This window comes from Paramisgurnus dabryanus, chromosome 11 (assembly GCF_030506205.2).
Source record: "Paramisgurnus dabryanus chromosome 11, PD_genome_1.1, whole genome shotgun sequence".
Taxonomy (NCBI): Eukaryota; Metazoa; Chordata; class Actinopteri; order Cypriniformes; family Cobitidae; genus Paramisgurnus; species Paramisgurnus dabryanus.
In genome coordinates this window covers 30,730,282-30,756,652 of record NC_133347.1, presented here as the reverse complement: position 1 = coordinate 30,756,652, position 26,371 = coordinate 30,730,282, and the positions used below count along the sequence as shown (strand labels likewise).

Here is a 26,371-nt window from a genome sequence, read left to right as displayed (position 1 = left end):
GGTTTTTTGTCAGAACAGCTTATCCCCCGCACAACTGACCCACTGCAATGGTGGAAAGTCAGAGCACTGGTTTACAAAAACATGTGCACAGTCATGCAGACTAGACTCTGCATTGTTGCCACCTCTGTGCCTTCAGAGAGGGTCTTTTCTAAAACTGGGCAAATCCTTTCGCAGAGGAGGTGCAGCCTCAGCACTATGAAAGTGAGCCAGTTGGCAATTTTAAATGCCAACATATAATAATGTATAACAAATAGTTATTTCGTTTTATCTTAGCATTTATTATTTGCACATTTTGCATTTTTGTTTCATTTGATTGTTGTTTTTGTATTTAATATATTTTATTGTTATATTTTATAGTTGTTGTATTATTGTTCTAGTAATTTGCACATTTTGCATTTTTGTATGCTTGGTCAATATTTAATAGTTTTTTCGTATTCTTATTCACTTTCAAATTTATTTGCAGTTTGCATTTTTTCCAACTATTATTATACCATTGCCTATGCATGGCTAAATGTTGTGTGTTTCTTTTATCAGGTGTGCCACTTTAAAATAAATGCTTGTTACTACACTGGTCAAACGTCTTGGCCCATCATTGTTTATCAACTCCAACTTCATTTTAGGGGAAACACTGCAGAAAACTGCTGTAATAGTAAAGCCGGTAACATGGCAGACTAAAAAATACCACATCTGAAATATATATATATATACTAGTCAACATTTGAAGTGGATCAAAAACGTTCATCAATTTTGTCCCAAGACAAAAATGGGTATTGGGTATTGGTTTTGAGACAACTTTTAGAAAAAGTTTTGATCCACTTCAAATGTTGACTAGTGTATATATATATATATATATATATATATATATATATACAGTTGAAACCAGATGTTTACATACACTTCAGAAAAAAACACAAAAACTTTTATTTCTTACTGTCATACATTAAATCAAAGTAAACTTTTTCTGTTTTATATCAATAAATATTAACATGTTTTTTGCATTTGTTAAATGTCAGAATCGAGCGAGGGAGAATTTTTTTTATTTTCTTATCACTTTCATCAAAGTCAAAAGTATACATACACTTCCTTAGTATTTGGTAGAATTGCCCCGAAACTGTTTCACTTGGGCCAAACGTTTTGGGTATCCTTCCACAAGCTTTCTACAATAGTTTGCTGGAATTTTGGCCCACTCCTCTTGACAGAACTGGTTACAGTTACATTATGTTACAGAACATGTTTGCATAAAGAACCAAAAAATTGATAAAAAAGTAAAAAAAATAAAGAGAAAAATAAAAAATATCAGTCGATAGATAGTTAGATGAACTAAATATCATATAGACCCTTTTACAGTTGGTAAACATTGTGACGTATTTGTGTGGGCGGGGCTTTGCTGGAGGCAGAAAGAGCCGCGGAGGCAATGTTGACAAGCTTAAACTAGCACGTTTTAGGAGGGATTTATTAAACATGAATGCAGAAGAAGTTTCGGATCTGTCCGAATATGTACAGTCACTGATTCTGCGGGACCGTGAGAGCTATTTTTGTAAATTAACTCTCGCGATTTTAACCTGGTTTTGGATATTTCCTAGACAACATATGAATTACTTTCGGGTGGTTTCGGGAATTTGGTCAAGGCTTCTTCTTATTGTCTAATGTAACCTATCGCTGGGATAACTATGATTAGCAATGGGGATTATTTTAAGAGATCATTCAAAGGATGTCACACACATCTATCGCTGTGTATGTTTGTTTAACATTTAAGTTAAACAATTGTGCGGTTGGTGACTTTTCGCCTATAAAACAGAAACTTGCTGATTTGTACTAGATAAAACCAACACACCAGTACATATGCATAGAGTATATTACCTGATATGAAGTGTGCACTGCAAACACAAACATTTTTTATGATCGTCTCCATCCAGTCTGTAAGCCGTATTGCATTCAACCACAATTTTCTTCTTGATTTTTGTGAAGGAATGTCTGCCGGGATCCGGTAAAACTTTAGTTTTGAACCAAAAGTGCTGTTCCTTCTATTCTGGCCGCCAAAAACACGTATAGATGACATTTTAAAGTCAAAAACTCAAACTTTTAGCGCGCCGCCTATAAGTTCCTTATTTTTTGCCTCCAGCTAGAGCGGTGACGTCACAGTGACGTGGGCGATTAAGGGGTTTATATCAAGTAGTCAGTAAAAAAAAGAAAAAATATAAACAACAAAAGTACATAGCCAGAGTATCAGACAGTAATTATCAGTTAAATTAATTAAGTTAAATCAGTTAAGTATTGCATACATTTTGATGCTGATTTACCCTTTAATCCAGAAATACAATCTATAGAATTTCAGTCAAGTTTAAAAACATTGAAAAGCGGTTTATTTTTCATACACTATGAAATGGTGAGTCTTCCTACTAGGTTATGGTTAGAGACAATGGGTCAGAGCCGGAGAGTCTCGAGTCTGCAATGTTTCCGGCAGATCTATGAATCTGACTCGAGTCAGAGCCGGAAACAATGCAGATTCGCATGAGTCCGCAATGTTTCTGGCTCTGAGTGAGAATCTCAGGTCAGTATGCGGCTCGCACAGATCAGCAGGTCTCTCGAGTTTGCAATGTTTCCGGCTCTGAGTGAGAATCCTGGGTCAGTTCTTGCGCAGATCAGCCGGTTACGAGTGGATCTGTAGAGCGAGCAAAGTCTCATCAATAATCAATAATGTTGCAAGAGGTTTGTGTGTGTGGTGGTGCTCTTTATGGTTTTACATTGAATTGTAGTAGGACTCAACTGATGAGGGTTAATGATACTAGAGACTCGCGACTCATGAGTTGATTCAAAGATCCGGGTGAAAGATCTGAGTGAGTCATGACTCAAACAGGTCTAATGAGAACTGACAAGGAACAGAACAAAAGGCATTGTATATATACTTGGACCAAACAAGGAGCAAATTAGATACAAAACAATACAAGTCCAAACAGCAAGTCCATGGGGAGTGGAGGGTGGAACGAGCCTAGGGGGGAGCAGGAGGAGCCTGATGGACGGCTAGAGGCAAGGCAGAGCAATGGCCCAGGGTGGCGTTTAAGGGGGAAGGACCCATGGTGGAAACGATATGGTGATTACCACCCTGGAGATGACTGACGAAGAGGGAGCCAACATTATACACCCAGATGGAGACAATAACCCGATGAGCCCACGTGATGCCGATGGAACTAAAGACCGAGGTAAAGCCGCAATGATGAGCGTCTGATGTGAAGGCAGATAACCAGAGGACAGAGGCAAATCTGGTGGGACCGAGTACAAAGGCGGAGCTGGAGGGAGGGCTGAGCCAGACAGAGACAAAGAATAGGGCAGGTTGATGACTGACCAAGGTGGAGTATAAAACAACACTTCGAAGGCAGCCTCGTGTAAATCATGGTAAATTTAGTAAGGGATGAACATGGTCAACTTATAAATACTTTGTGTTTGTTTACAGATGCCATTACTCCGTTGCGTGTTTTTAATGAAGCACAAAGGAATGCCTGGCCAGGCCTGTGATTATGCGTGTAATGAACTTGCTTTGCAAAGATACAAGTGAAAAACAAGATTTTAGATGTCTCGTTTGTAAGTGCGTTATTTTATAAGAATACCACAAAGCGTGTGAAATATGATGCCTCGTACAGATGTGTGTGGCCGTCACATCGTACTGTTTGACAGAAGCACAAGGAATCACTCGCGTCTGGAGGGAACTTGCAGTGAGAAGACATACGCGAGTAAATAAGACTTTAGTTGTCCGGTGTGCTGCACTTGGGGAAAACAACACAAATTAACAGCACTGAATGCAAAAAATTGTGATCCTGGCGATCTCAGCTCAGGAAACAGTAACAAGAGAAAGACTGTACATCTCCTCCTTCTCATACAGCTTATACAAAATAAGAATATTTGTTTTCGATTTCACTTACATCTTTTAAAGCATTATGTAGACATTTTATCTTCTGTTTGTCTGACAAGTATTTGTTAAGTTACAGTTAATCTTACTGACGCTTTGGGACCTCATTGAGGGAGAGATAACAGAACGCACATTATGTTTATTTTCTTAATTTTGTGAAAAGCACAACATTCTGTTTTTATTGGGAGTGGAAAAAACTAGACACTTTACGTTTTAAATGTTGTATAAATCATATCTGTTTGCCCAAAATCAGCAGAGTAATCAAAGTCTTTTTGAAGCAGTGATTAAAAAATTAAGAGGTTGCGTCTGTGTCGTTGTCGACCCCAGGGAGAAAACACTGCCATGCAATAGTGCAAACAACAGTAAAATCAGCGCTTCCACTCCTGTGGCAATAACTTTAGGTGACAGCACATCTAGATTATGTCATGATCCTTTTTCAATCCATGCCTGGATTTTCCACCAATTCACATAAAAATATATAATATAGTATTTAATATAGAGTATATCTTCTATAGGATCAGCTTTGTCTGTCTCTCTCTCTCTCTCTTTTTTCCTCCCAAGGACTTTTTTCGCAAAGGGTTTTTCTACATTACATTATATCTCAGATATAATGTCGTTAAACTACGTTACATTATCTCTTTCCCTGGTAATGACAAGTTATCTCGGCCATTAAGAGAACACTCTTCAATGCCAATGACATGTTTTTACGGCAATCCATATATTCGCTATTATCCACCAGGTGGTGCTCTTACACAACTTATAAAACACTGAAGCATCTATGGTTATAAATACAGGAAAAACTCTGTGTATGTTTTAATCATCACTCTAAATCTGATTTCTAGCAAAAGCCCTTTACAAAATATCCCTATATAAAAGCTTGATTAATCCACCTGGACGGCCTATAGTAGCTGGTAACAATAGTCTCTCTGAACCACTCTCAAATTTTGTTGATTTTGTTCTGAGACCTTTAGTCACATCCCTCCCTAGTTATCTTAGAGATACATCAGATTTCCTCCAGTGTTTATCAACCATTCATAATGTTGAACAGGGTGTAATACTTGCTACAATGGATGTGACCTCATTATGTAAGGGATAATGTAGAGGCAGCCGGTAGTTATCGGGAAATAAGCCCCGACAGTGTGATCAGGACCCGACGCGAAGCGGAGGGTCTTGTATCACACTGAAGGGGCTTATTTCCCGATAACTACCGGCTGACTCTACATTATCCCGCTTATTACACGGCTACTTGTCACATAAGAAAAAAAACTGGACATGAATATGAATTTGAAACATTTTATTGGCATATTTGTTTTAAATTAACATTTTTTATCCTTCCGCGAAACTTTGCACAGATGCATAAAATGATCGTAATACCTTATTAAGATCCTCTGCTTCATACTTGTCTATCTTCATTTTTTTCTCTTTAACCAGTCTTTGAGAAGTTTTAATGCCCATTCTGTATTTTTTTGTGTGTTGGCTTCGTAGCTGTCATGCTCTATTTTGTCAAGTTCAGTCTCAGTAAGCTCTCTGTGTCTTGTCGTGGTTGTCGAGTGTTTGTCACAAGATGGCGCCAAACAAACAGTAATCTTTATTGATCTTTATTGGCGCGGAGCGATCTTACTCATAAAAGTAGTACCGGCTATGCGTTATTATTTTGGAGCGGTTATTATTCGAAAAGAACGAACCTGCAAATGTCTCAACTGACCAATCAGAATCAAGCATTCCAGAGAGCCGTGTAATAAATACTAACATTACACATCATTAAGGTTTAGTGGCATTAAAACATTTCCTTGATTTACGTGTTGAAGATGATGGCCTTCAATCCAAATTCATAATTGACATGGCTGAAATGGTTCTCACTAAAAACTATTTCTTATTTGAAAACCAGTATTACTTACAGATTGAGGGCACGGCCATGGGGGCTACTATGGCGCCTGACTATGCCAATTTATATCTTGGTTTTTTGGAGGACAAATATGTTTTCAATAATAACCCTTTTTCTGATAATATTATCTTGTTTAAAAGGTACATTGATGATTGCTTTGTCATTTACAAAGGTTCTACAAGTGATTTTGAAACATTTGTTCTATACATGAATTGTTTAAGACCATCGATCAAATTTACTCATGAGGTTGGAACTACAAATGTTAGTTTTTTGGATACTTGCATATCAATTGTGGACAAACAAATAATTTCCTCTCTTTATAGAAAAGACACAGCCAAGAATAGTCTTCTCCATGCTAACAGTGCTCATCCTACTCCTTTAAAACGTGGGTTACCCTATAGTCAATTTTTAAGACTTCATCGTATCTGTTCTAGGAAAGAGGATTTTGATGCTAAAGCCCAGAATCTATACGCAGATTTTAAATCACGTGGTTATCCCAATAAATGGCTTGATACTGCACTTGAGAAAGTTTGTAGTTTACAGGAACGGGAAGAAAGGAACTTGACTGTAAACAAAAGTAAGAAAAGCTATTCTTGTGTTTTTAAATCTACATTTAGTCCATTGAGTAATGATATCAGGAAGATTATTTACAGTCACTGGCACATTATTCAAAGTGATCCCCAGTTAATGAATGTATTTCATGATCCACCACTTTGTGTTTCTTCTAGAAGTTCTAGTCTGAGGGATAAGCTTGTTCATGCAGACACTCATGTCTCTTCTCCAACTACTCTAACTGATGCCCAGGGTAATTTTCCATGCTACAGATGTACTTCTTGCACAAAATATGTCAAATACCAATCATTTATACTAGTGATGGGTCGTTCGCGAACGCCGGCTCTAAGAGCTGATTCTTTGTAGCGAACGAGCAGAGCCGAATCTTCAGACGCAGGCAGGGGAGCCGGCTCTTCTAAGGGAGCCGAGCCAGAAGAGCCGAATCTATGAAAAGAGCCGGACTGCCATCACTAAAATGTAGAGCCGGAGCTTGAGCCGAAAGAGCCGAATCAATGGAAAGAGCCGGACTGCCCATCACTAATTTATACATCCTCGTACACAAAAAAGATATAAGATCAAACAATTAATAACTTGCAAGAGTACATATATGATTTATATCATTATTTGTCCTTGTTCTCTGTTATATGTAGGCAAAACCACACGTGCTTTACGCACCAGAATGATTGAACATACCAGTGAAATTGGTAGATGTGATGATGCATCTCCCATCTATCGTCATTTTAATCTTGCTAAACACCCTTTGTCTGATATGAAGTTCCTGGGCATCGAGAGGATTTTACCTCACAGAAGAGGTGGAGATAGAGACAAGAAACTGTTACAAAGGGAGGCCTTTTGGATTTTTTTACTTAAATCTTTATTTCCTGAGGGTATGAATGAAGAATTTGAACTGTCATGTTTTCTGTGATTTATTTGTTTATTTTTTGTAACATTCTTTGTAACATTATTTCTGTATGGATGTTTACATAGTTTGTAATGTTAGGTTTCTGTGATTATTGATTGCCATTTGTGCTAATTGATGATTGTGATAATAGGACTTAGCTGATGGCCTCTAAGTGTCTGTCTTTTAAGAGGGTGCTTGTTTGTTGTACATTGAGCACTGAGGATAGCAAGCTGCTGAAACGTTTGCTCAGGTTTCGCTGGTTTTAATTCAAATTTTTGCACTTTAATGAATAAATTTTGTATTTTCTAGACTTTTTGAGTCTTTTTTGGATTCAGTGTGCGGTCAGCCATTTTTCTACCTCATTCTACAAAAGTGATCCCTACCCATATTTGAGAGGTGATAAAAGAAAACAAATGAAGATTGGATGAAACATTTTATTTTATTTGAAAGCAGAGGGTTATTTCATTTTTTTTATATTTTATGTTTATATATAAAAAAAATATCTGGAAGGCATTAAACTTTTGTGAAAGTCATAAAAAATGCTGGCTGGCAACTTTTTAAAAAAAGCTGGCAGAGAAAGAGTTAGTACTCTAGTATGGGTTATTCTTAGCCGCTGTTGTCCTCTGATTTTTCAGTGTTTTCTCTTGTTTTTATAATGTAAAGCTGCTTTGTAACAATTCAACATTGTGAAAAGCGCTATATAAAGAAAATTGAATTGAATCATATATTTATAATATACATAGCAGGGCCGTGCACAGACATTTTGAGGGGCAGTGGCCCAAACCAAAAAGGGGGCACTGGGGGAGGGCACAATTTATATGGTTTTAACAATATGATGTGTTATAGATTAGTATCAGAAAAAGAGAAGTGATTATAATGGAAAATATATTTAATAACAAGAATTAAAGTGTGACAAAACTGCTTAATATTCTATATGATTTACGTGCTGAAGCTTTGAATCAATGTTTACAATTTTGAAGAGCTTTTGCAGCCTTCCTTTGCAGTCTTCTTTTTTTTTGTGAAAACATTGTTTTTTATTTTTTTGTCTACAAAGTGTGCCAACAACAGCAAATTTTGTGTTATTTATATTAGACAATCACTGTAATTCTAAGAATGTTTACTTGCTAAGTTGTTAGCACTTTTAGAAGACCAAGAGCAAATCATTACCCACAGAAATACAAAAACATACGAAAGCCAAGAGAGGTCATCCACATTTTTATTTTTGCTGCTTGTTTTCTCATGATCTCGAGATAACAAAAGTTGTTTTCATGTTATCCTGACATGATAATCCAAATGCCATAATGTAATTTCCTGTCCATAATATTCGTTTATTTTGAAGTGGACTGCTGATGCATATATGAGTTGGGTTACCACGCGTAGCTCATTGTCGATAGACTTAATAAATAAAGTTTGATGTTCGTGAATTTAGGGACCATCTCTAAAGTAACAATGTACACGTTTCTATCTTCAATAGTATTTAACAGTTTATTTGAATAAAATAAAAAAAATCTAAAAAAGTGTGCATAGTTGACAACCACATGAACACTTTACAGTTGGTTTTGTGACTTAAGTAACTCCATTTTAATGCTGTTTAAGTAGAAACGCATATGGAGATACTTTATAGACGGTCCCTAAATTCACCGCTATCAAATGGTCAATTATTATCAAATCTATTTCATCTTGATCCCTGATCCAAGTAAAATCTAATTTGTTCATTCATGCTAATTTAGCTAAATATGCTTTTGCTGTCTAAAAATTATGTTCTTTTGTAAGCTTTAATCACATCACAAGAACACAACTGTTATTTCGAGATAAGGAGAAAATTAAGTCGTGATCACGAGAAAGCAAAAATAAATATAGTACAAGACCTCTCTCGGCTTCAAACTACCAAATTACTAATTGAGCAGCTTAACAACTGAGGTAATGTAATGAATCTACCTGTTAATACAACAAACTGTCGTCTCCACCCTTCAAAGAGTGGGCACAGATTGTGAGAGATGCTGCGTAGCGGGCGGGAAATCACAAAGTGGATTACCAGAAAAGGTGGATCTTTAGACGAGCGGTAACAGAACACTTTGACCCGGGTTGGCGGTTGGTGAGAGGGGCACCTCAGCTGATTAGGGCAGAGGGGCAGTTGCTCTAGCCACCGGGCCACCCCCCTGTGCACAGCCCTGATACATAGGTTACAAAAACATTGTGCACATTTTTTACTAAAAGTAGAGTTTAGGAAAAAGCACAACAAGCCATCTAGTCCAAACAACATATTTACTTATATGTGGCTCAATTTTACTTTACAACAATAATGTAATGTTTTGTTGAGTTAGGTTTAGTACTGGTTCATATACTACTAGGGTAAGCCAAGTTTAAAATGACAGTTTTTGTAATATATATGGGTAAGGATTGAGTTAGAACTTGATCTTTTTAATTGCTTCAGGACCTTCAGAACATGCTGACCCAAGAACATGCCTTACTCAGCAAATTCAGAATGTCCTGACACATCATTTACTTTAAATAAACAGACTGCAACATGATCTCTCACTTTTTCATCCGCATTCTAACAAACTTTTATTAAAGGCAAAAAAAAGAACTAGATAAAAGACTAAACTTATATTGTTTTATCAGATAAATAATTAACAAAACAATGAGGCCGTGTACATGCCATTAAATGTGACAAAAATGCACATGACAACAAAGTGACCAATGAAATTTAATGTTAACGATTTGCAGGAGTGTAAAAATTGGACCCTATGCAAGAATGTGAGTTGGGACACCTACCACACTCATTTCACGCCAAACATATTGTACAAGCCAACCTAGCTATCCAAAATCTTTCTCTGCAATTTAGTAATACAGACCTATTACTTTTGCTTTTGACCATTAGGTATTAGTATTTAGCCATGTCTATAGATATGATATATTGTGCAAATGTAAATTGAATAGAAAAATACAGTAATTAAATATTCAGAGAAAATGGAACATTCTTAAAAATTAATCATACATGATATGGTGTGTATGATCCCAAAAACCTGACCATACACTAGATAATTGTGACCCTGCCTGTGAAAACCCAGCTAAAGTATTTATTTGTGGTTTACAGTTTTCTACATAAAATCAGCCTGCATAACGTAAAGAACATTCTGTGAAAATATAAACTTGATATCTTTAATACTGAATGAGTTAGTTCATGGCAGCGATTGAAATCACAATCAAATAAATGTTTGAAATCAAACTGTGATGCTCTTTATCTCACAATCAGAGTTAAGACTTTAGTTAGGTTTTGTGAGAGTCTCAGTGACGTACTGATTACCACCTTCTAAAACTGGGAGAAGAATTGGGCAAACTTCCCAGGGAAGAGTGGGATAGAGCAAAAGGAAGCTCCGTGAATAAATTATATAAACCTTTTATTTCTGATGTCCAGGCTTATACTTGCAGGTGAACAGGATAAAATAAAATAACTTAAAGTATTACACAACAGAACTTTACAAGTTAATGGGTTTTCCCCCAGTTAATAAAATGTTTAAATATACAGATTAGCATGTTTTGGTTAAATAGAAGAAATCTTTTCCATATACAAACAAATGTAGGGTAGTACTATTAAAACAAACACCATCTAAGGGTGTTTTCACATATACACTGTTTAGGTCGGCCCAAATGACGCGTCGCTCCGAGTACGGTGCGTTTGGGTCAGTGTGAACACAACAGCCGCACTCGGGTGCGCACTAAACGGCCGCTCCGAACCAAATACAGGAAGTTCTCCACATGTTTGAGCCACTGGGCTTTCGTTGTGACGTGAGCCGGGTGTTATATTGTGGGTTAACAACAAACAAGCCAATCCTGGTCCGTTGCATAGAGATTCGCGGTCTCCTTTACGTTTGAGCTGATGATTTTATAAATGCATAGCTGTCCTCCACACACAAATTGTGACATTACGGGCTTTTTAGCAAACGGCTCCGTGAGAAAGGCTTTAATAGAACAGCTACGCAATTTCGCGTCAAAGCAAAGAAACTTCGCAAAGACGTGCATTGTTTATCTCCACATCTTGATAGCTGCGCTCTCCCTGTCAGGCTGGTTGTCGTGGAAACGTGGGGGTGGTCATGAGATGGTAAGAGCTGTCAGAGACCAATGACAGCGCTGACCGTTGTCACATGGTGTACGGTGCGGCATGTCGAGTAAAGTAAAAAAATATATATATGTGAACGGACTGCACTAACTGAAAAATGATACAATGTATTTTGGTGCGCTCCGAGGCCGGACCACGGTGCGCACCAACATATGTGAAAACAACCTAACTGTGTATTTTGGAAGTTTCCATTAGACTAAAATAAGACCTGGAACATTAACAAAATAATCCAAAATCTCAATACGGTAAAAGTGTATTCACTGAGGAGATGAAGTGTAGACCCAAGTGCAGTTTATTAAATAAAGTAACAAACAAACAAGAAACATGTCGTGACGTAACAGAAACCTACAACAAATACAACCCTAACATTTAAACAACAGGACCGTGAAACCATCAGTCCAACTGTGGGTGGGTGGGTGGGATGGGCCAGGACCAGGACCATGAAACGAGGAGTACAACTTTGGGTGGGTGGACGATCCAGGCCCGTGAAACCATGTGTCCAACTGTTGGTGGTTGTCCCTTATTATCCCCCAAAAAATATTTAGGTGATCTACCAGGATGGCGGACCTAGACATGGTGGCAGCCATCTTGGGCACAGGTTCAGGCGTGGCAGCGGCCATCTTGTCTGGGGCTGCAGGGGTGGCAACTTTTTATTCACAAAATGTCAACAACGGAAGACTTGTCCATCCAGCCTTACATGTTCGAGCCAGAGTCGGAAACAGAGCGAGATTAAATTGAAGATGACGAACCTGCAGAACAACATCTTCATATGGAGGTATCGCAATGGTGTGTTACTGCCGTTTGTCAACCCGAAGGCTGCAGCCTCCGAAGGGCGCATTTCTAGGGTGCATAGGTCATCAAGACGGTCTTATTTCACAATATTAACAATTATAAAGTTGACAATTATTCTTAGTTAATCGTAAATTGTTATACTTTACTTTTAAGTTATTTACAGCTTACCGAAGTGCTCTGCTCGTCGTCTCCAAAGATAGAAGTAATTGACCCCCTCAATCAGACGAAGTCTATCGGCAAATCCTTTTTTATACTGTTGGAGATTGGTGAAGTAGTTATCCTTGAAGTGCTTCGGGCACACAAAAATGACTTTACCCACAGATGTGGGTACATTTCTTACTCTATCGGAACTTCTGCATCCTTGGGCTTGGACTTCAATATCGCAGTGAGAAATAAAAAATGGCGGATTGCTCATAGTGTTGGGCTGGGAGTCGATGTCCTTATTTGGCAGTTCCGCTGCAAATCAACAAAGCACCTGAAGAGACTAATTTCAACTTTTATGTACTTCTAAACACTACAAATATACAACAAAATGCATTTAAGAGCTAAGAAAGTGGATTTAGCATGATATGTGGCCAGCCTAAGGCAACCTGTGCAATGATTATGCTATCTAATCAGTATCATGATAGGCCACACCTTTGAGGTGGATGAAAGGAGAAGTGCTTACTAACACAGATTTAGACAAATTTGTGAACAATATTTGAGAGATATAGACTTTTTGTGTACATAGTGTACATCTTTGAGTTCAGCTCATGAAAAATGGGGTCAAAAACAAAATTGTTGTGTTTATAATTTTGGTCAGTGTAGATCAGTGTCTTTTGGCTGTCACGGTGACGGATGACTTTACAGCTTTGGATTTTTATCTATCTTGAGTTAACTTTTATAATTATGACTGCCCTTACAATGTCATGGGCCTAACATTAGCATTGTTTATTTGATAGCATCTCTGTTCTCTCTGAGCAAAAGTTTTAGATGTAACTAGATCAGGGGTGTCAAACATACAGCCAGCGGGCCAAATACGGCCCGCAAAGGTGTCCAGTCTGGCCCGCATGATGATTTATACAGTATTATTAATACTGTTACATTCTTAGAATTAACGTTACAATGCTTGTCTAGTCGATTTAATGTTCCCGATCAGATCTTAATTAATATAAACACTAAATTTGCTGTTGATTGCACAGTTTGTAGACAAAATATACAAACAACACAAATGCCTTCAGAAAATATAGACAGAGAACGGAAAGGGATGCTGCTAAAGGCAGTTCAACATTGCAAACATGGATTCAAAGCTCCATCAAGCCAGCAGGTAAATCATATTGAATATTTAGCAGATTGTCACACTTTAATTCTTGTTATTATATTTCCCATTATAATCACATGCTAGTAATATAACACATCATATTTATAATACTTTATTAAAACCATAATAATAGTACCACCCCCTTAGTGCACTTTTTGGTTTGGGCCACTGCCCCATCTAGCATTTTCATTTTTTAAATGACTGTTCTCATTACAAATATATTCCAAAGACAAGTGAATGGTTTATATATAATTTTGGCATTAAGGTATAATTTTGTTAAGGTTTCATGCAAAGGAAGTAAAATTAAGGCTTTTCAACCTAAGGCCAGTGGGTTTCATATAAATTTGTGTGTCTAGTATGTACAGTATGAAATGTACACTTATGAAATGTAGTTTTTACAGAGCTGTGTGTTTCACTAGTTTTCTTGCTAATTAATTAGTTTGTTTAGTTCATTTTAAGGTTTAAAAAAATTATCTGGCCCTCACATTGTGCCGTGATTTACCATCTGGCCCTCAGCCTAAAATGAGTTTGACACCCCTGAACGAGATGGTTAATTCATAATAATATTATAAAAAATAAGAGAAATAAAGTGCAACTCGTGGCATAGGCGGATAGTCACGACTTTCAAACAAGAGCCAATTGTCAAGAGTCAGATTGCACATGCGCTTTAGCAGCATCAAAATGGAGGTCTTACTAGATGATTTGCCAAAACAACAAAGTTAGAGATCTTTATGTCAAAGTCTACATTTTTGCATGTCATATTTTTACCAAAAGTAACCCAGGCCCAGGTGCCACTAAACCCAAACCACCTACTCTTCTGCGACCTATGTTTGAAACAAATAGGTATGTGCAAAATGAACTGAATATCTATATTGATCAGGTTTCCTGACATTTACTGTAACACATATACACAATGTACTGTACCTCACTCCTCCTCTTTGATGAGTCTCCACTGATTTAACCTTGAAATGTGAGATATTTCCGATACAGGATTTGTGCGAGCTTCAGGAGAAAAGAATGTGATGATGGAGATGAAATTTGAACACATTTATGAAACAGCCATAAGGACAGCCTGAAAATCCTGCACACAGTATGTTTTATTGTGGATTTTGTTATTAAGAGCAGAACATTTGAGTTTACTCGCTTCATTCGCGTGAAATTCTAGTCATTCGAGACATTCACCTGAAAATTTGCATCATGGGAGGGGCTTCTGCAACTCCACTGAGACTCTGCTCCCTTCTTGTAATCACATCACTACTACAGCAAGGTCCTGATTGGTAAACGCAGCCCGGAAATCCGCAGAAGTTCAGATTTTTCAACTAGCCCGTTTCCCGCGGCAATCCTCAATTCGTGCACCGCGACGACAGTTAAACAGATGCTAAAAAGACCAATTCAACAGGAAAGACTCATATTTCTCCAGGAAAGCAAGATCGGGCAAGATTCTAGAAGCTCTAAGATTTATCCAGTCATTAGATTTGTCACCAAGTGCTTTTGTGAGATTTGGAGATTTGAAAAATTGCTAAATCTAGCAACATAGTCACCAAGTTTGCAGCACTGCCACAGACACTCTCCATATGAGCAAATAAAACCCCACCCACTAATTAACATCAAAATTTAGATTTTTGTCACCACTTTTTCCATCTCCGATCCGATACCCGAATTCTGAGTATCAGCCGATTCCGATACCTGCCGATCTGATACTACTGTATTTTTCTTGAACAATTTAAATCCCACACACACACACAAACACATTCTGGTTTCCATGTTTTGTGAGGACATTCCATAGACGTAATGCATTTTATACTGTAGAAACGGTATATTCTATTTCCCTTACCTACCCCATTCCCTAACCCCAACCATCACAGAAAACTTTGATACCTTAGATTTTCAAGAAATATGATTTTGTTTGATTTATAAGCTTTTTTCTCATGGGGACATCAAAATGTCCTCACAAGGTCACAAAAATACTGGTATTCCTATCTTTGTGGGGACAATTGGTCCCAACAATGTGATAATTACCAGGTATACACACACACACACACACACACACACACACACACACACACACACACACACACACACACACACACACACACACACACACACACATAGTTAAATGTGTATAGTGCTTTCTATTAAATCTAGCATAATATAATTGTATTATATATAATCATATAATTATAATTTTAAATGTAAAAAACAATAATTTAAAATGATTTACAAGTTACAAGAACATTAGTAATTATTAACCATGGCAGTGTTTAGGATTAAATAAAATAGGCACGTTTGATCAAATAAGTATGCTAAATATATTTTCCTTAATTGCGCAAAAATTCACAGTAAAAAAGCTTTAGTGTGCAGATGCTTATTTTGGGAATTATGCACTTAACCGGACCTTTTATGCACAATCTGGATGCAGAATTGATGCGCCTAAATCATAGTGAGTGCGTCTAAATCATACTGCGCTTCCTGGGCGCAGCATTGATGCACTAGAAGCGTCCTCACATGGGAGTCCTCGCTCCGCAATGGAAAGTTACGTTCATAACTATTAAAACACAAAGAGATTAGATGCATCGTGTGCTCAGCACATACTGAATTGCATCCATCCAACAGCTTACTGAGACTTTATAAAATCAGATCTTTAATAAAGCCTAACATAACAGTTATCTTGTGTGTGTGTGTGTGCGTGTGTTGAATGACGCGTTTTCATCCGTCCGCTTCACCAGTGGATTAACTCAGTTTGCAAGTAAGTTACAGTGTTTCTGTAAACATTAATATCTTTAAATGTGCGTTGTTCCTTCACATGAAGCTATTAAGTGTAAGATGACTTTGATTATAGTGCATAAAAACGTTTATGGTGCTTTTATAATACTTTGTCGTTTTAATCGCTTGTCAGTGACAACCATGGGTAACGCGCAGTATCGGAATTGGATCGGTCCTGTTAGTCCGATATCCGATCCAGCAAAAAAGGGCGGATTGATACCGATACCGATCCAGAATATCGGATCGGTGCATCCCTAGTCTCTAAAATACTGTATGACACTTGCATTACATGCGAACGGCCCCTACGCTAATAGGATTCTGTTTCTCTTTCCCTGTCTTGTCCTCGACTCCGCGGACAATGAGACAAACAGACCCAGTTCCTGCTGCTGTGAAGGTCATAACACCACTGATCTACTGGCTGTCCTTCAACGTGATGCCGAGCCGATGCGCGACCAACGACCACCGGGTGAACCAGTTTACTCCGCTTACCCGTTTCCTATCCCTACCATGTTTATATATAAATATAGATGTATCTCTCTCAAGGGTTTTTCTCCTCCTAGGAGTTTTCCCACAGGGTTTTTCTCCTAGGGGGTTTTTCATCTCTGGGAGAGGTCAGCCAACGTTGGCTTAACTTAGCACTTTACAGTAAACGTTAAATTATTACTACGCTCGCTTGTACTGTTTATTCTTAGCCGCTGTATTCTTCTGATTATTCTGTGTTTTTCCCTACATCTATTCATGTTGAGCTGCTTTGAAACAATAAAAAATTGTGAAAAGCGCTTTTATAAATAAAATTTAATTGAATTGAATTTTAAAGCTAAAAGAATTTGGTTTCAATATGTTTTGTGAGAAAGGTTTAAATTTGATTGCAGTTTGTGATCTGATCTCACAAATACAGCTTAACCTATGGATTTGAGACTGATAACAGTCTGATAACTGATTCGTCCACAGAAAATTAATTAATCAAATTAAAACAATACACTTAATGTAAAACAGTAATGAACTTTATTACATTAACAATTATTACTTAAACATAATAAATCTATATTTAACCAATTATTTCACACATGATTTTTTAGATGATGTGAAGTGAACATACTTACTAGCAGTCCATTGCTTACAATGTAAAAGACAAACACATCTGAAATGTGACCATGTTGTGCTGTTATAAAGAGAATACAATTCTGTCATCACACAGCTGACTGTACCCACTGACATTAGTTTAAAAAAACAAGTATTGTGGAAGTCAATGGGTACCATCAGCTATGTGATTACCATCATTTATCGAAATATCCTCTTTTGTGTTCAACACTATGAATAAACTCAAACGGGTTTAGCACAACATGCGGGTGGGATTTTCATTTTTTGGCTGAACCATCCCTTTAATGACTCTCACATATGCTAATGGCCACTTCACTCTCAGATACTGAAGCTCTCTGAATATTAACCCATTACTGGACTGAAGTGGTATTCAGATGTGTGCTGTAAAACATAAAAGAGCTCTGCACACACAACACAGTTATTCTATTATAACCATTAAAACAGACTTTAATCTCAAATAATAGCTTTCCTTTTAAAGGAAAACACCATTGTTTTTCAAAATTGTATTATGTTCTTACCTCAACTTAGATGAATTAATACATAGGCCTACCTATCTTTTGTCAATCCGTGCACTTAATCTTTGTACAGCCCTTCGTGAATGTGTTAGCATTTAGCCTAGCCCCATTCATTTCTTAGGATCCAAACAAGGATGAATTTAGAAGCCACCAAACAATTCTATGTTTTCCCTTTAAAGACTCTTACATGTGTAGTTACACAAGTAAGTATGGTGGCACAAAACAAAACGTGGCGATTTTTTTAAGCAGATAAAAAAGAGAACTATATTGTATGGCGGAAAACCACTTAGTTTGCAGCACTTCGACCTCGGGCGCAGTAATTTTGATGGAAGTTTGTGCGAGGCCAAAAGTGCTGCAAACTAAGTGCTCTTCGGCAATATAGTTCTCATTTTTAAGAAAGAAAAATATGAGAACTTTGCATGAGGAAAACCATGCAACCCATGCAGTTCCGATTACTGACAATGATCATAAGATTATTTGAACTGTATTTATTGTGCAGTACAATAGTTTATCATACTATAATGAGCAAGGGGTGGATGTGCTTGACATGTTCTGTACATGTCACGGGATCTGGCCTTTTATTCATTGCACACATATATTTCTTTAGAAATACACTTATTGATAAGAGAGTTTCATTTCTCCAGGCTCTTAAAGCACTTATGATGTGATGAGGTCACAAATTCAACATCAGTGCTGTAGCCATAGGGCACTCTTTCACCCGTTCAGCCCCATTACTCCACTCAACATCCTCCTCTTTTCTTTCTTTATCTCCTCTGGGCTCACTGTCATATTCCTACTCTACAAATTCCTCTCTCCTCTTCTGTTCGCTGCTTCTCTTTTTAACCGTTACACAGTCCCTTAATCTGTCCCTCGGGCTATATCATCCTCTTAACATGTCGACAAAACACACAAACACAACAATGTCCTTTTCTGTTTCCTTCATGTTACAACAGACTGGATCTCATTATCCTGACAGCTTGTTTTAATCTCTCATTAACATCCATCTGCTCACATATACTGAAACATCTCACTATGACAAAACACAACCAGACCATCATAGACTGAATGAACACACACACAGACACAGGGTTTATACTGGTGACTGGATACTGGTGTTAGTGGTGTTAATAGTAAAAGCATAACTTTAGTTTAGGCCTACCTTTTGTAGTAGTTGAGAGCCAGAATATTTGACTGCGATGGATTTGATTTCTCCACCAAATGCTGAAGACCAAAGTTTCACGCTAAAAAGAGGAAAAAGAGATTATTAGAAAATATAAAAAATGCCCTGACCTGCAGCTTGCCATACTGTACTGTACTTCATCTAAAAACAATTTCAATTTCATCTACATTTATTTACTGTAAATTAAGCTATTTTGACCTTATAATATTTTTCTTTAAAAAAAAAATGTCACACAATAGGGATATTTAAACTGCAGAAGCTTAATTAGATTTTAACAGAAAAAAACATGAAAGTGTTGACAACAAACATTAGTAAATGCATTAACTAACATGAACAAACAATGTGCAGTATAGTGTTTCAGCATGTGTTAATACTTGTCAATGTCAATACAGTTATTCATGTTAGTTTATGGCTCATTAATTCATGTTAACAATTACAATGCTTGATTTTATAAATGTATTAGTAAATCCTAAAATAAACATAAATATTATTAAATGCTGTAGAATTATTGTTCATTATTAGCTAATGCATTAACTGATGTTAACAGTTAAGTACCTTATTGTAAAGTGTTACTCAAAAGTCTTTCTGTCAGCAATAGTACAAAATCAATATGATTTATCATAGGTCAAAATAAAATGCCGAGCTTTCAATGAATAGTAAAATTAACTCACATTGCCGGTGGAATATCTCCAGAGACTCCTGATGTGTTGTGTGTAATCCACAGCAGAAGGAGAAATGAATAATGTATCTCATACTTCATGTTTATAATGATGATGAGATGAAGCTTCTTGTCCATAAACTCATGTGCAGTTTAATTTATATGAGACGCTGGTGCTTGTTTAAATACTCCAGTTATACTGCATCACATAAGGTAAGCTGTCTTCTCTTTCATCCCCCTCTCTCTCGCTCTCTCTCTTTCGCCTCATGTGGATGATGCTGTTATCTGCTGTGAAATGATGGTTAAGAGAGCAGCAGCAGCTCTGCATCTCCCAGCGAGAACATGTCCAGATTATATTTCACAACAAAACGTCAAACTTGATGTCTCACAGTTTCATGTCTTCATTGGTTTTTAATAGACTTCATTATATGCAAAAGGTTTTTTGTCCCATTGATTTTGTAGGCCCTTGTTTAACAAAAGACTACTGGGTATATGTAACACTTGAAAAACACTTTAGGGTTACAGCTTTTTTATATATATATATATATATATATATATATTTTTTTTTTTGTTTGTTTGTTTTTTTTTTTTAGTGAAACAATGTGTTATTTGAACAATTACACCTTCTTGAGTGTCAATATGGCATTATTATTCAAAATATTTTTTTTTATTCCAAGCACCAGAGAAGTGCTCGTTCCCACAGGCATGTACTGAGAGAAAGTGCTTTATTGTAGGCCAAAAACAGGGTAGACTCAAAATCGAATGATACATACACATAACTATCAAATAGATTATTTAAATGGCAAAGAAACAAAATTGTGAATAAAAATGATCAAATATATAATAAAAGCAGCTTTCCCCCAAAATTGTGCCACTGGTGGTACCGTTTACCAAAAATCTTTTTTTTGTTGTAAATAAAAATCACGCTGATGACATCGTTTAACTTCATTCTTCCCATTTCCTGAAGATATAGAAAGGCCCATTTCTAAGTCCACTGTCCCTTTTTATTTATCAGAAATGTTCTTGTGATTTTATATGAAGCTTTTAGCTGAAGTGTGACCTACTTTATGGTAGGCAATTGTAAAAAAAAAAAGAAAACAAATGGATTAAACTATTTAATTTAGTGAGTATATTACGATTGACAACATGTGGTTTGATACCTTGCAGCAGCCATTTTGTAAAATGCATTTTTTCATGAAAACTGTCACTGATGTTACCGTCACTGGCACAAAAAAGATAAAGGTCATTAAGCTGTAATTTATGTGAATTCATAAAGTCAAAGGGTAGTCTAGTAATGTGGTTTAAGTTTAAATGTTGGAAAAATAAGTACATTTTAAGACATCATGCCATACCAAAAATTGACATTTCTGTAAATTGACCCTACTGTGGTATTACCATATTTGATTAAGTATTTTGGAATAGCATGAGACCTGCAGACACCAAAGACAGAAAGTGCAAGTTTAGCAAATCCAAATATTAATTATTTATAGCCTAGAAAATACATTAATAGTTTGGCAGAATTTTGAGGTTAATCAGTTTCTCTCCCCTTTAGGCCTAAAATGTGTCCTTGTATAGATATATTTTCAACATGGCAGGTAAATGTATTTTTCAGATGCAAATTAGGTTGTACTTGCCAGTTATATAAATACAAACATGCTAAAGATGAAACCTCATTGTCAACAAGCACAAGCACATATTTATTAAACTCAAAATAGCACCAATAAAGTACTAAAGAATAAATGCATCAAAAACATTTGAGTGGCATTCATTTATTTGTGTTTACATTAATGTTCCTGAAAAGGTTTTCAAATGCTTCAGAATATATAAGTGACCCTGGATCACAAAACCAGTCATAAGGGTAATTTTTTTATTGATATTTATACATAATTAGTAAGCTGAATGAATAAGATTTCCATTCCATGATGGCTTGTTAGGATAGGACAATAATTAGCTGAGATACCACTATTTGAAAATCTGGAGTTTGTGCAAAAATAAAAATTAATTTGAAAAACAGTTTTAAAGATCAAAGTCCAAATCCTAGCAACACACATTACAAATGAAAAGGTTTATTTTAGCGCTCTCTACTGGCTTACCGCTGAATTGACCTTGTGGACTGAAAAGGGGAAGTTTTAAGCTTTTACATAAACCAAACGTGAATGGGAAATCCCAAAGGAACGGGTTAGCAAAGCTAAGTTTTTATATATTTGCAGTAGGAAAATTACCAAATATCTTCATGTAACATGATCTTGACATAATATACTTGATATGATTTTTGGCATAAAAGAAAAATCGATCATTTTAACACATGCTATTTATGTTTGGCTTTTTCTACAACTATACCCATGCGACTTATGGATGGTTTTGTGGTCCAGGGTCACATATGATTTCTTAGATTTAATTTGTCTAATCATATACATTTAGAAATACTTTTATTTGGATGCATTTATTTTGTACATTGATACTCAGCCCAGAAATCGGATCATTGAAATGTATTTATAACCCACATATCTGGCAGTATTTCAAATTTCTGTAGCCTTCACAATGAATGCTGTATCTTTTACAAGTAGTACAATAAAAGTTGTTGCGGCACTTTCGAAAAAGGACGCTGAGATGGCGGCCATGCTTTCCAAGGAAGCAGTGAGCATAGGGCTGGAGTTGACCCCTCCGCAGAGTGCTCACGGCTGGACGACTAATATCTGGGGTTGAGTTGTGACACTCAGTTGCGCCACACCCCTGTGCCTTTCATCCCAGAGATGCATGATGAGCTGACAAAGTTGTGGAAGTCCCACTACATAGCACATATGCAGCTCATGCATCCTCACCGCATTTGACGGCGACACGGCTAAGGGTTATGAGCAAATTCCCTAGGTGGACCCCACTATTACGGTGCATTTATGCAGCTATTCTTGTTCCCCTCACCTAGGGCAGGGTGGGGTTTTCACATTCGACCTGCACTCCGGCATGGCCCACCACACTAAAAGAGCAGTCTGCTTTTTCTCTGGGTCGATTTGGGCCAATTAAGCGCCTAAAGAGCGGCTGCAAACTAGGTATGCCGTCTCGAGAGCCCGCAACGAGATGTCCAGAAATGTGGTCAATATTTATGTCAAGTATTTTTGAAAGAGATGGGTTTTACATTGTTTTTTGAATGTTGCAAGATGTGGCTGACCAGATTGCAATAGTAAGATCATTCCACCAGCAGGGAGAAGTGGAGGAAATTGAGCGGGAATGTGATTTAGTGCCCTTTTGTGAAGGTAACATAAGGCTGTTGAACATAATTTGCTGAACATAAGGTTCTGGATGGGGTGTAGGAATGTATGAAGGTGTGAAAGTATGCCAGTGAAGTCCCAGTAAAAGCTCTGTGAGTAGTAGCAACATATACTTGACACGTGCTTCAATAGGTAGCCAATGGAGAGAGATGAAGAATGACATTACATGAACCCTTTTGGGCTTCTGGAAGATGAGCTGAGCTTCTGCATTCTGAACCAATTGGGTCAGCCTATCAGGAATCGCCGGTTTGATAGATCAAACAGAAGGGCAACAAGAAGAGGATTGCAATAGTCCAGCCTGGAGATTACAAGGGCCTGGATCAGAAGTTGTGCAGAATGCTCTGTAAGGTATCTGTCACCAGGTGACGATCTGTGAGGGCGGAACCAAAAGTGTGGAAGATGGGTTCCGCCCGGACAACTAACTCTAAACACCGGGATTTCCTGGGTTTCCCCGAACGCTAAATCAAGCCAAATTACACGCAGGTGGGGGCGATTGATACGGCGATTCCTGATAGGCTGATCAGAGGAGAAAGCAGAGTACAAAAAGGCCTTTGAAAACATCAGATGTGTGTGCTGTTGGTGTACTTTGTGCACGCTGTGTTTGCTGTTGTGGAAGCCGCCGTAGTGATCCACGTCGATCCCTTGGGGAAGAAAAGAGGGAAAAGGTGACTAGGTGAAGAGATTTGTGGACAGATTTACTTGTGGATGTGATGATTCAGAATCAATGAGTGCAGTGAAACCCCAGGTTGTGAGCACAAACAACGAGTGAGTAACCGCTGTTGCATGTGTATTAGGGTTGTGACAATTAATCGGGCAAATGCGCGTTTTCTCAATGAATGAATTTGAATGAATTACGGTGAAATGCAGGCACATCCAAAAGCCAGGGGGCGCTCTCGCTTAGAAACACCATTTGTGCCACAGAAGAAGTAGTATACCAAACACTATTCCAGGAAATGTCTAAAGGAATATTTATATCGCTGTTCTTCAGATTGTTTCAGGTATTTTCATGATAATAAAGAATATTTTAAATGATTGTGTTTGACGAGTGTTGCTTTTTTAAATGCACGTTATAAACGAGTCAAACTTGTAGTGATTTTAGATTGATAAGGACTTCCTACTGATCACGGAGCCGTAGTACATGCACAAGCTGTGCATGAAACACTGAATCGGAGCCTTACGATTCAGAATCGATTTCAGACAGGTCTTTTTAATGGGAGCGCGATGCATCGATGCACATCCCTAATGTGTATGCTGCATTGACAAAAGGCTGCTAGTGTGTATTCTGAGTGTGTTAAAGGTACCTGGCCCCACTGTGAAGGGAAGCGTGGGTGAGCCGTGGAACAACCGGAAGTACGAACAGGTTGTGAGATCAAACAACGAGTGAGTAATCGCTGTTGCATGTGTATGCTGCATTGACAAAAGGCTGCTATTGTGTATTCCGAGTGTGTTAAAGGTACCTGGCCCCACTGTGAAGGGAAGCGTGGGTGAGCCGTGGGACAACCGGAAGTGCGAACGGGAACGACTTGGGAGCTGATGCTGTAGGTCGTCTGGCCCTGCGGATACAAGAAGCGTGGGTGAGCCAAACGGGTAGCAAACAACATACAGGGGTTGTGCTGACTGTGTTCTATTATATACTATACTGTCTCTCCTGCGGTGAGGGCAATGCCCAGCCAGCCTCACTGACAGGTCAAGGCCAGGTGGTCCAGTCCAGAAATTCATGTGAGAGTGTGTCGAGTGCTGTGGGGTGAGTGAACTTATCATTTGGTGTTTACACAAGCTTGTCGTGTGTGCTGTGTCTGTAGCGACCAGAACCGCCCCTGCCTCGGACGGCTTGTGAGGAAGGGATAACACGTCGTGGCTCGCGCCCCGTGTGAAGAAGAGCTCAGACCTTTCGGCCCCCTGTGTGTCAGCATTAACCACCTCACTTTCGAAAGCAGACAGTGGTGAAGCCCAGCGCTACGTCCAAGTGAGTAGCAAACTAAGTGCACTGTAAGGATTTTGGGTCGTGGTAGTATTTGGATTTATTCCACAGAAGCCCTTGGTGTGTGCGGAGCAGAGCATGTAAGCGGTGCGGAGCGGGAGCGGAGCGTTGAGCGGTGCGGTAATATATTTCCATCAGAGCGCATTTCCGAAAATTCCGCTCCGCTCGCTCAATACGCTCAGCACCGCTCGCTCATCCCAGAATGCCCTTTGGTAATTTGCTAGTTCGAGAATCTGTAAAAATGGCTAGCAATAAGTTATGGAGTTCAAATATTGTTTTAATGAAGTCGCCAGCCTTATATATAAATGAAAGAAATGAAACTAAGATGAGTCTAGATGCATCTAGATGCAGTTTTAAAGATTAAAATAACTTTAATCTAACTGATCAACACAAATACAAATATATTTGTACATAATATAACTGATTGCTTACCAGCATTAAAACCACTTAAAATAAAAACATTTATAGTTCTTTGTGTATGTACAGCAGCCACTCCGTGGATGAGGAAGCTGTAGCCAAAAACGCCGGTGCCTTTAGTATTAACTGACTGAACACTTGACTTACCTGGACATTTAGATATTAAATTTTTTCATCAACAGTATCTGCGTGGAATATTATAAACATTGATGATAATCTGCCGACTCGACTGATTCAGCACGTCCTCTATTTTACAGAGAGTCCGCTTAATTAACGGCTTTTCGTTCGGTCCGCGTGACCTAAACATTTTTGTTCTGTAATTTGTTCTCGTATAGGCTATATTTCTACATATTTTCGACCATGTAACATTTGGGATAAAATGTAAGTTGTTATAGATAGCATTTAAGCTTGTTCTTGTTCTGAAATGATGAAATGTTTAGTCTGACTAAAATGATCTATCCAGATGAATTTAGCCAAAATAATGATTTATTCGTTTTCATACTATATAGATACATGTTAATTTATCTAATAATATACTATTGAAAATGCCATAAATAAATATTCTGTATTGCATTCGTTTTGTACATTTACAGGTTCATAAATACAGTCTAATTTTAATTTCTTTAAGACACTGTGTTCTGTTTTTACCATGCAATGTAAATTCGCACTTAAAAACCTTCTTGTTAAGAAATTGTTCTTCAATTTATTTTAGTTTTTTCAAATAATATATTTATATAATATTATAGTTTGTTAATCTTTTTCTCATAAGGGGAACGAATTGTTATAATATTTCGTAATTACTTATTACATTTATTATAACTTAAAATTGTGAATTAGTAAAACATGTGGAGGTCGTGGAAACAAATTGTTAATTTGAATTATATCCGTATCAGTTAAACTAGGTCTAATAGCCAACAAACAACTGTACATAACTTCGATTTATTAGCTAATACTTTAATTAAATGCAATTATCCAAGAACGTCAGTACAGAAAACAATTAGGCTTACTAAATATTTTTTTATGTCGGAGCTGGATC

At 37.5% G+C, this 26,371-nt stretch overlaps 1 protein-coding gene across 1 annotated transcript in view; it reads right to left on the bottom strand.

Annotated features, from left to right (window-relative positions):
- Window positions 1-19,939, bottom strand: part of cacna2d3a (calcium channel, voltage-dependent, alpha 2/delta subunit 3a) — a 129,173-nt gene extending 109,234 nt beyond the window's left edge. The window contains exons 1-2 of the mRNA XM_065247772.1: window positions 19,685-19,939; window positions 18,993-19,074 (exon numbers count right to left, since the gene is read on the bottom strand). Of these exons, the coding sequence (XP_065103844.1) occupies window positions 18,993-19,074; window positions 19,685-19,809 (207 nt within the window). The 5' untranslated portion in view covers window positions 19,810-19,939. The remainder of the gene's footprint in view (window positions 1-18,992; window positions 19,075-19,684) is intronic.
- Between the last annotated feature and the right edge of the window lie 6,432 nt (window positions 19,940-26,371).